Raw genomic sequence first — 12500 nt, 5'->3', positions numbered from 1 at the left:
GAGAGAGAAAATGAATTCTGATAATAGCAACTACAAACGCCCTCATTTTCCCCTTTAGCAAAACGAAGTAATCTTTTCGTGTCCTCATAATCATCATCACCGCTCTATTTCTATATATCATCAGTATCTATCTATCTATTTATATATATGTATTCATGCATATATATATATATATATATATATATATATATATATATATATATATATATATACATATATATATAGATATACATATATATATATACATATATATTATATATATGTATATATATATATATGTATATCTATATATATATGTATATATATATATATATATATACATATATATATATATACATATATATATATATATATATATATATATATATATATATATATATATATATATATATATATATATATATATATATATATAGTATATATATATATATTTATATAATAATATATATATATATATCATAGTATAATTTTGGAATAAAATACCATATATCATCATAATCCTCTTTCTTACAACTATTATCTTTTGTTCACGATACTTCCATAATAATCACCACCAACATCACAATCTTCTTGGTTTTTTCTTTAACATTTATCATCACCATAACCATCACCACTCAAAACGACTTGCAGCATCTTCATCTAAGATGGTGATGAAAATGAAGATGCCGCATCCCAGTCATCACCAGCAGAGTCAAGACGCCTTTTGGCATCTTCATCATTTCCGTCATCTTCAGAGACAAATCAACTTCATCACCATCATCAGAATCATCAACTCAGAGAGTCACGAGGCTAAACTCATCATCATCATCCAGGAATCAACGCAATTAATCCATTGTTTACTATCGTCACCAAAGACTCACAAATACCATCTCATACATCTCCTGAGGTCACGTTCTTCCGGAGGTTTAAATAACAACCTGGCCTCAGGCGTGGTTGGAATTCCTTGAGGCCCCTTTAAAGGAGCCCGTCAAAGGAACACCTTGTCTCAGGTCGTAACGGACGTTTCCGAGGGCGTCTTCCGACTTCCTGGAGGATGACACCTTGCGAGGATGCTGCTACTGCTGATTCTTCCTTAGACCTTGATCCTACCACCTGGAGATTTAAAAGCCAACCGTCTTCGGGAATTTAAAGGAAGATTTAAAAGGCAAGGAATGGAAGAAGATTTAAAAGGATGGCTTAAAAGGAGATTGTGAACGTGCTGAACCTGAGAGAGAGAGAGAGAGAGAGAGAGAGAGAGAGAGAGAGAGAGAGAGAGACCAACATGATTTTCTTGGATACAAAATAATAAGAATTTGACGAGTTTTTTTTCACGATTCATTACGTTCAAGAATGACATTACATTTCTCTCTCTCTCTCTCTCTCTCTCTCTAAATATGAGAAAGAGAGAGAAATATAAAGTTAAATGTTTAATGTAATAGCTTATTGATAAATAGCAAGCAGAAACAAATAACTTACTGAAACAAATTTCAATTACGGAGAAAAAGAGAGATAAAACTATTTGCAGTAACGAAAAACTTATTCGGATCTCAATATCCTCATCATTCACGGAGAGAGAGAGAGAGAGAGAGAGAGAGAGAGAGAGAGAGAGAGAGAGAGAGAGAGAAGCTCGACCAAGCAGGAATGCACGTAAACGGATATTAAAAGCCTCTGGTAACCTTGGAAATTCGCCAGTGATTTTTCCCGTGCTTTCGCATTCCCGAATTTTTTCCCCTCCCTCTTAGATTGGTTAACTCAATAAAACACGCCGGCTATGGATCCCGGATCAACGCCAAAATTAAACAAAAAATAAAATAAAAAGGAGAGATACTATCTGCGCACTTTATTGAAAAGCCTTCTCTCTCTCTCTCTCTCTCTCTCTCTCTCTCTCTCTCTCTCTCTCTCTCTCTCTCTCTCTCTCTCTCCCCGGGCGAAATATTTTTAACTGTATTCGCTAACGCGATATAATATTCTGTATTCACATGCTCACAGATCTGGATATGGCTGCTAGGCACACATGCACGCACGCACACACAAGCACATTTGTATAGATTTACATATACATATTTATATATATATATATATATATATATATATATATATATATATATATATATATATATATATTATATACACAGCCAATATATAACAAACTCACAGTTCTCGATTTCCTATTGTTTGTGGATATGTTTTCCAATGAAAAACAATTTTGCGAATTAAACTTAAAAATATTGAATGCAATATAAAGGGTTTTATCGCATGTTGGCGCTGAGTTTATAAATATCTAGTGAATATGATTAGTAAAATATATATACAGAGACATATATATATATATATATATATATATATATATATATATATATATTATAATATATATATATATTTATATATATATATTTATGTATATATATATATATATATATATATATATATATATATATATATATATATATATTATATATATATATTCTGACACAATTCGTAAAAAAATTACATATATGATGTCTACTTTAACAATCTACAGATTTTTTTTTTAATTAATCTCATCTGTGGAATTAGAGGCTATGGGAAAGTTTCCGTTCAATTCACAGCAAAATTCACTATAAAAAAAATTCTCCATTTACAAAGGATAGTTCATACTGGCTTAATGTATCGCCATTACCGATTAATGTCTAATCACTTCTTATTTATATCAGTAAAGTTGTTATTACTGATTTCTTGTTAATATATCATTAAGCAATGTTTTTTGTATCTGCATTCTGATGCCGTATGTGATCACACGAGACTTACAAAATGTTACTTTTTCTGTAAATTTTACATAGTCTTAAGATATATGGTCTTTGACAGCCGTAATGTCAAAAATCATATGATTATCATTATCACTTAAGATTATACCATTACAATTTAATGTTGTTTATCATGAATTGGTATTCCTTCTGTATGCAGCTATGAAGTGAGCTATTGATATTATTATTAATTTTTATTATTATTATTATTATTTTTTATTATTATTATCAGTCTAGTTTGTATATATAATCATATACAGCCGTACCGCCAAAAATCATATGATTATCATTTAAGATTATACCATTACAATTTAAGATTGTATATCACGAATTGGTATTTCTTTTGTATGCAGCTATGAAGTGAACTATTATTATTATTATTATTATTATTATTATTATTATTATTATTATTATTATTATTATTATTATTATTATTATTATTCATACAAAAATCTTCCTCCGACGGGCATCACAAGATTCGCGCGCATTCCTCTATCCCTTTCTGAGAGAGACCGGATGCGCCCTAGGCCAAGCGGCACGTGCCCCTGGGGCTGCTGGAAGAAACGAAGGGGCCTTAGGGGGGTAGGGGAGAGAGTACGGGGTTGGTGGTAGGGGGTAAGAGGGTCTGAAAGCTGTTTGCGCGGGGTTCAAGTAAGCTGGAAGAGACAGCAAGAGACGATGATGGAGGAAAATGCAGGTGTTACAGCATCCGGGTTTGTAGTGGTCAGATATGTCTGGGGAGGGGAGGGGAGGGGAAGGGGAGGGGGGGGAAGGGGATGGGAGGGGAAGGAGAAAGAGAGGGGCAGGGGAGTAGTAAGGGGAGGAGGAAGAGGTGGGCACTGGGGAAGGGGAGTCGTACTGTGGGTGAGGGAGGGGTGGTGGGGGAGGAAGAGAAGTGCAGGGGGGAAGAGGGGAAGTTGGAAGAGAGGGGATTAAGGGGGAGAGGGAGATTTAGACGAGAGAAAACAGCTCATTACGAGGGAATTGGTGTGTGAGAGTCTTTCCCCAGCATCTAATCAGCTGCTGCTCTTGTGTTCTAGTTTAGAGAAACTTACTTTAGCAGACAAGTAAAGCCGATGATATCATTATCTTCTTTAAGTTCACAAAAAAAAAAAAACACTGCGCAGGCGTCAAAAACATAGCCGTTTCAGATTTGAACTTTCAGGCCAAATGACCAAAAGTGCTAATTGTTATTTTATCAAGGATTCTCAAATTAAACAGCATGCTCAGTGCATACTGAGCTCAACCTCGCCCTCCCCCTCAAGAATGCACCAGAATGTTTTTTATTTTAGTAAGGAAGCCTCAAATTACAGAGCGTGCTTAGTGCATACTATGCCACCCACCCCTCAGTGAGGAGGACAAACCAAACTAACGGGGGTGGAGAGAAAAATATACAATCACATTGACACAGAGACAGATTGAATAACACTGTCTTCGTATCTAAGTTATTACAAATCATTATTATCATTATTTAATTAGCAGTGTCCTCGTGCCGTAAAATATGTGGCATTATCGGACGAGTTCGAGAATGCAAAACCGGACTGGATGGCGAACTATCATTGTATCAGAAAAAAAAAAAAATATAGATACAAACTACTTGTTAATATATTATTACTATTATTCCTCCTGTAGTTATTTAATATTCTCCCTTTTCAACAGTTCTTTCACATTTTTATTACTATTGTTACTATTTATTTCTCCCAGTTCCAGGATTCATAATAAAGAAAAAACATTCGTTGATGATACAACGCAATATGACCGAATTACATCGGTTTATAAAACAAAGAAAATAATCACTTCCTATCGTTACCATTAAATATAACCTAAAAATGCGATGTCTGACCAAATAGAAACAAGTTATGTATGATAATAATAATAATAATAATAATAATAATAATAATAATAATAATAATAATAATAATAATAATAAAATTCAATGAACGTAAATTGCAAACACAGTATACGTTCATTAATAACACGATCTGTAACGCATATTCAAAATACAGCGCGAGATATTAGTTACGAAGGTAAACACATCACTTTTTTCCTTTCAGGGTAAAAGAATGCAGCTTAATGAAAACTCTTCCTGAAAATAACGCAATAACATACGCATAAATAACGGAATAAAAAAAAACTGCAGTTTAATCAAATCTGAAATCTTTATGCAACAATTTCTCGCACTAAATCATTGCATTCCTTTCAAAATCAACAACAACAACACACACATAAATAACAGAACGATGTTGATAACAATAAAATCACAAAATTGAATACAACAATTTCTCATTCATAATAATTGAATGCAACTCAAATACAATATTCTCGCATTAATAACCGAAGTAAAATAAGCACTAATAATAACAATTAGAATATTAGCTACTTAATAAATATTTTCGATAAGCAATACACAAATTACATACATAGTTTAAAGATACAGTTTTCTCCTAGTAAAAGCAACTGTCAATAAAATAAGCATTATGTAAAAACGATATAAACCAAACCTGATTATACAAACATGATTGTCAACAAAATTAGCATAAAATAAAAACAATGTGAAAAACCTAACGATAAAATCACATGATTGGCAATAAAATATTAAATAAAACGACATAAAACAAAGCTGATTATAAAATCACGTGTGTGTCAAGGAAATAAGTATAAAATAAAACAATATAAAACAAACCTGATTATAAAACCACATGACTGTCAATAAAATTAGTATAAAATAAAAAAAAACAATATAAGAAACTGATTATAAAATCACATGACTGTCAATAAAATTAGCATAAAATAAAAAAATACAAAAAACCTGATTATAAAATCACATGATTGTCAATAAAATAAGCATAAAACAAAACAATATAAAAACCTGATTATAAAATCACACGACTGTCAATAAAATTGGCATAAAATAAAAGAAACATGAAAACCCTTATAATAATTCACATGATTTAATCTGGAAGAAGGACGAATTCCATTCCAGTTTTAATTAAAATAAGGCAAGTTACGAAAATGACTAAATAAAGGGTTTCCACTTTACATATAATTATTAAATGAATACCTGTTTGTAAAGGCGAATATGATAAATCATAATTAATAGTTGTTAGGGAACTTTATTTGAATCCACATCCATTAAGGTTGCTAGGGATATTCCAAGGTATGGTCTGTTTATTTTTTCTTGTGGTTAATGACGTTCGCCTACGTTCATTGTGGAAATAATCATAAAATATATAATAATAATTAACACGCATCTTATATATATATATATATATATATATATATATATATATATATATATATATATATATATATATATATATATATTTATATATATATATATAAAAATATATACATATATATAAACATATATTATATATATATGTATGTATGGATGTATGTATATGTATATTATATATATAATAATGCAAATATAATATAGGGTGTATACTGGAGATAATTCATGTCCATAGTATATATTATGTGGATTATAACTATAAGCAACGAGAGCAACGAAAATGACAATAATAATAATAATAATAATAATAATAATAATAATAATAATAATAATAATAATAATAATTGAATTAAAATACCCTTTCCGTTCCAGTTCAGTCCCACATCACCGCAAAAGAAAATAAATGATTAATCTAACAGAAAAGTCACACATCTTTAGGGATGAGAAAAAAAATAGGTAGACAATAAACAATTAAATAAATAACCGCAACAAATAAACAAATACACTAACCTAGCAGTGGAACACCTTCACGGATAAAGTAATAAGTATATAAATTTGAAGACAATTCAGAAGTAGCGCCATTCATCAACACATCACTTACAAAAAAAAAAAAACGATGTCAATCCATGCAGACGCGCGAGAGGCATCAATGAAACATCGCTTCAACAAGACTAATTAAGAAGAATGAATAAATGATAAAACCAAAGGAAATACCTCCACATACGAACGGCCAAGGAATCCGAGAAGAAACGAGAGGGGAAACCGAATAAGTAAATGCAGAGCGAGGGGAATTAAGGTTCGCAGTAAGGGGAGCGATGATTAATTATGCAAAAAAGCATGATTACATAAACTAGGATTTCAAGATTCACGCCGGGCCAAGCATTAATAGCTTGTCGGTGTGGGATATAGAAAACGGGGAGGAACTGATGCATCGTATAGAAAACGAGGTTACGTGACTTACGTTCAAAGATGACCCGTAAGAGAGGTGAAGTTTTTAAGGGTTTTGTGAATTCTGGTGCGGACCTGTGGACTCATACCTACCAAACTGACTAGACGTCTGATGAGACCCATTATTCACTTAAAAGATAACCCATAAGAGAGGCCAAGTTTTCAAGGGTTTTATGAGTTCTGGTGTGGACCTGTGGACTCAAACCTACCAAACTGAGACAAGGTGTCTGATGAGACCCATTATTCACTTAAGTGAGAAAATGAATTCCTCTGAAAGATAAGCTTAAACAAACTGTATCTTAAATAAAGACCGAGATGTATGTATGTATGCACTGTATATATGTTTGTGCATACACTAATAAAAATAAAGAAGAAAATAGCCGAAACAAAAAGAATTTAAAATTTGAAAACAGATTAATGAAAGAAATGGGGAAAATGCCGAAACGACAAGAATGGGGCCGGAATATCAACCAATAAATAAATGTATATGTTAAGACACGCAGGACATGATTGGAAAATTCTGCATAAAATTGAACATCAAAATAGTCAGGATTAGATGAAATAAAAACAAATGAACGAAATGACTTCTTTGGAACTTCTTCTGACTTCTTCTTACCTTTGGGAGAATGGTGCCTTCGCGATGCTGGCCACCACATTTTGGTGGCAGGATTCCTCGCTGGCATGAAGGCATCTGTGCAGGTGGGAGAGAGGAAGGAAAATGTCAAGAGATTTGCGGTTAGGGAATTATTCTCTCTCTCTCTCTCTCTCTCTCTCTCTCTCTCTCTCTCTCTCTCTCTCTCTCTCTATATATATATATATATATATATATATATATATATATATATATATATATATTTATATATACATACATGTGTATACATATATATATATATATATATATATATATATATATATGTATATATAGTGTGTGAGTAATTATATTTACATATTTAGTGTATAGGAAGAGACGAATATTGTAGAAGTTTGACTGCACATAGGGTTCATCCATGATTCAGCAGTTGGAACGTATGAACGTGTCGACGGCGGGGTGTTTTTTTTTATGGTGCCAACCCCCTATCTATCAGATAGATAGACAGACAGAGAGATAAATAGAAAATGGATAGATATGCGCATATACATACTCCGTAAAAATAATTGATAAGTTTCTTTCTTTCGTTTTTTCTCTCTCATCTCCTTACCCAAGCCCACCCTCAACAGCACCCCTCACCCCCCAAACCCCAACCCCACCCTAAATGCCTCCCCACTACCTCAATGCCTAACCCCCTCCCCCTCCCCCTCCCCCTGTCCCCTCCCGTCGTCTCCTACGGCCTCATCTCTCCTCCCCACAAGGGATTGAAAAATACAAAAGAAATCTTCCTATGTAGAATTGTATTCTTTGTGTAGAGCACAAAGGCGGCTGGATTATTTTGGGTAATATCTTTTCATTATTCTTTTATTTATTATTTTTTTCAATGGAGGAGCGGAAGAAATACCCGTGGCAAGAAATCAATAAATGGATAATTATGTCGAATTTATTCGCGGAATGAAATTGAAAGATGGTTTTTTTTTTCAGTTATGGTCGACTTTCAAAATGTAAGTTGGTTTCAAAGACTGTCATTTTGAAATTTTTAAGTAATTAAAATTTAAGATCTAAGGACTAAAATTCTAACTACCTTAACTATCACGCAACTGAAATATGAGATCGAAGGATTATAGTCAAAACAGTTAAAATTAATCAATACAGACAAGATAATGCCTAAACAGACAATTAAAAAAAATTATGAATGTACGGAAGAAAAACAATCTTATATACAACGAAGATGAAGGAAAGTATTATTATATCATTTATATTTAAAATCATTGGCCTGAATGGTATCCAGAGGACTGAAATTCTTGACGATGATTTTGAGGTTCATGAAGTCAAATATTTATGCAAAAATATAGGCGGGTAGGTTAAGTTCAGGTCATTTCAAGTTGTTTTGCTGAAACCTGCTCTTATGGTCTGTCACAAATGGGGACAATAAAATAGGAATTGTTTATGTTTTCTTAAACACTATCAACTAGATGGAGATATTCCTTGTTTATATCGAGTACAAAAAAAATTCTGTGGGTTACATTTTGATAATTATCCATCGATATTCAAGCTTGGAGTAACAAAAAAAAAAAAAACTGTACAAAAAAACTGAATGCTAGATCTTAAAAATTATAATTATAAAATAGCGGCACGGTTGTATTACAAGATAATTTAGACCCCAGAAATAAAAGTTTATTTTTTTTGCTTCAGTTTGCTGACGGATTACGAAAAATGTTGCGTGAAGATTTTCAAGAAAATTTGAATAAAGATCGGCCTTGTGACTGGAAACAAGTGAATAAAAAAAAATCCTATATCAACATAAATATCCACAATGACACATAAATGCACACGAGTATTAACATTCACAGCCATACACACTCGGTCACCATAACTTAAACCTCATGTTGTAACAATGAGAGAGAAAGTTAAGGTTTAATAAAAAAAAAAAAAAATTAAGCCTGCCACATGGCCTACATTAATCCCTTTCCCAAACATCCACCTGACCATTTTACCCATAATTTAAGTGAGTATATTTGTATGTGTGTATGTGTATGTTTTGTTTGTGGACATTGCGATAACCTCAGTGCCAGCACAGTTGAAGAGTATTTGTATGTGTAACTGATCTCATGGCAAACGGTGCTTGTGTGTATGGTGGTTTGTGTATGCTTTTCTTGTGTATGTGTGGTTGTTTGTGTGTGCCCTTCATTTGTATGTGTGGCTGTCTGAGTTTGTATACTTCTTAACGGGTATGACCTCAATCCCAGATGTGTTTGTGCGTGCATTTTGTGATTCAAGGATTTCAATACTAGTGGTGTTTGTGTAGACATTTCTTGCGTGTGTGCACGTGTGTTTGTGCGCATCGAAAGACACCGATGATCTCAACGCTACCGGTGTGTGTATGTGTGTATTTCTTGACACAGCGACGGAGACGGCTTCTCCTGAGGATTTGTGTATGTGTGTGTATGTGAGTTTGTGTATATGTATGCTTATGTGAGTTTGTGTATATCTACGTGTATGTGAGTTTGTGTATATGCATGTATATTTGTATGCGAGTTTGTTGACATCGCAGCGGAGATGACTTTAAAGCCAGCGCTCTCCTGAGGATTTGCGTATGTGTGTATGTGTATGTGAGCTTGTGTATATGTATGTATATGTGTATGTGAGCTTGTGTATATGTATGTATATGTGCATGTGAGTTTGTGCATATGTATGTATATGTGAAAGCGAGTTTGTGTATATGTGCATGTGAGTTTGTGTATATATATGTATGTGAGTCTGTGTATATGTATGTATGTGTATGTGACTGTGTATATGTATGTACAGTATATTTGTATGTGAATTTGTGTATACGTATATGTGTATGTGAGCTTATGTATATGTATGTGTATGTGAATGTGAGTTCGTGTAATGTATGTATACTGTATGTGTATGTGAGTTTGTATATATGTACCTATATGTGTATGTGAGTGTGTATATGTATCTATATGTGTATGTGAGTTTGTGTATATGTATGTATATGTGCATGTGAGTTTGTGTATATGTATCTATATGTGTATGCGAGATGTGTATATGAGTTTGTTGACATCGCGACGGCGATGACCTCAATGCCAGCAGCATAATGAACCGAGGTGTCTGTGTACGTCCTTTTGTCTGTATGTCTGTCCGTGCGTTACGGAGTGCCACGTCGCGCCTTTCCGTGCCGGTAAAAAAAAAAAAAAAAAAAAAAAAAGAGGTTCCTTTTTATTCCTCCTCCCACTCTTTCGCAAAACAATCCTCCTCCCGTAGGAAGTGGCCGTTCTCTTTGGCGTAGGGTTACGCCCTCAGAGACTCTGATGGCGAGTGACGCTGGCGGCGCGGTGTTGACGCGGCGTCCATTGTCATAATCTTCGCATCATTGTTCGCTTCGTCCCGGAAGGATTTCCTTTGCGTATCCTGCAGATGGAGACATCATTTTCCTCTCTCTCTCTCTCTCTCTACTTCTTCTTCTGTCTTGATGGGGTAGAGCCTCCGTAGCCCTATATTCGCACAACTGCAGTCTTCAACATCCAAACTTTTTCCTTCCTATCTTCCCGTAATTTCTCTAGAACAAAAAAAAAAAAACAAGGAAAAAAACAACAACAAAAAAGATCGACTGCAAGGAAAAACAGGAAAGGACCCTTTAAGGGAGGATGCGACACTCAAAATTACATGCCATTGTTTATTTGTGTGGCAATAATGACGCTGACGTCACAATGCATCCAAGAGATGGCGTTGCTGCAGAGGGACACCGAGACCTTGCCTAGAAAACTTTTCAGATCGGGCCGTCAAGTTTTTGACGTCATCATTCATGTTTTATTCATTATGGCGTCGCTGCAGTTTCATTCTACAGTGGTCGTACTTATATTAATTTTTTTCTTTTCCAGGGGTGAGGGAATAGAATTTCCTTATGTAAATCAAGTTAAAATTTCATAATTTTCAATATTATTTTGACATTGCATCAGGCGCCATATAAACATTCTTTTTTATTATTATTATGTCTACAAAGCTTTTTTTTTTTTAGACCATATTTTTTATTTATTTTCATGTTACCAATGGTATTCTGAATTTCTGCTGTTGCTTTATCTTCTTAAAAGGTAAAAACCGGATAATTTTACAGTAAATTAGTTAAAATTTTACATAGTTCCTACGATTTTCTTCACCCTGATCAGATATCATCTATAACATTATTCTATTAAGTAAGTTACGACATATTTCAAATCTACTTTAATCACGGCAAAGTTGCAGCTCTCTGTTATGTGGTTCATATTTCTTGTATTTTCATTGTATGTAAAAATACAACATGTCAAGGAATGCTATTAAAAATTCTTATATTCAAATTATCTATTTTTTTCACGGACAGCTCGTGAGATATACACAATGTGGAAGTTATGACTACCTGCGCCCAGCGATACCCTACTTTTCCAGGTATCAGTTCTTTAATTTTCCGCTATAATGGAGAATTAACTTCTCAGTAGAGTCCAATAATGTTCCGAGTATCGATGCCTTAGTTTTCTTAATACAATGACCTTCATTTTCCCGATATCAGCACCCGACTTTTCCGATAACGGTGTATTCATTTTCCGCCACATCAATGGCTTAATTTTCCTGGCACGGGCACTTAGATCTTGCTCACATCACTGCATCAACTTTCCCGATACTAGTGACTTAGTTTTCCCCGTACCAGGGACTAAATTTTCCTGCTGCCGAGATACGTGGTACTTAGTTTTTCCAAGGAAAAAGTAATTTCTTCGTTGGGCACTATACAGGCAGGCATTTTAAATTTTCTAAGTAAAAGGTCCCTTACTTTTCTTCGGTTGACTTTGTCTTGCCTTTCCTAAACTCTTTTAGCTTAATCTTCCACCATTTTTTTTTGCTTAGATTCCATAGATAAAAAACATAATAATTAAGTTTCATAAATTGATTATAATTTTATAAAAAAAATTTACGTGTCCTAAATTAATCT

At 33.5% G+C, this 12500-nt stretch overlaps 1 protein-coding gene across 6 annotated transcripts in view; it reads right to left on the bottom strand.

The window, feature by feature from the left end:
* Positions 1-12500, bottom strand: part of pros (prospero) — a 1677936-nt gene that overhangs the window by 180047 nt on the left and 1485389 nt on the right. For all 6 annotated transcript variants that reach the window (XM_067089459.1, XM_067089458.1, XM_067089463.1 and 3 more), the window contains one exon: positions 7562-7636. In XM_067089459.1, coding sequence (XP_066945560.1) covers positions 7562-7636 — 75 coding nt within the window. The remainder of the gene's footprint in view (positions 1-7561; positions 7637-12500) is intronic.

Source organism: Macrobrachium rosenbergii, chromosome 46, assembly GCF_040412425.1.
Source record: "Macrobrachium rosenbergii isolate ZJJX-2024 chromosome 46, ASM4041242v1, whole genome shotgun sequence".
NCBI lineage: Eukaryota > Metazoa > Arthropoda > Malacostraca > Decapoda > Palaemonidae > Macrobrachium > Macrobrachium rosenbergii.
The sequence above is the reverse complement of the archived record's forward strand: the minus strand, read 5'-3'. Positions and strand labels throughout refer to the sequence as shown.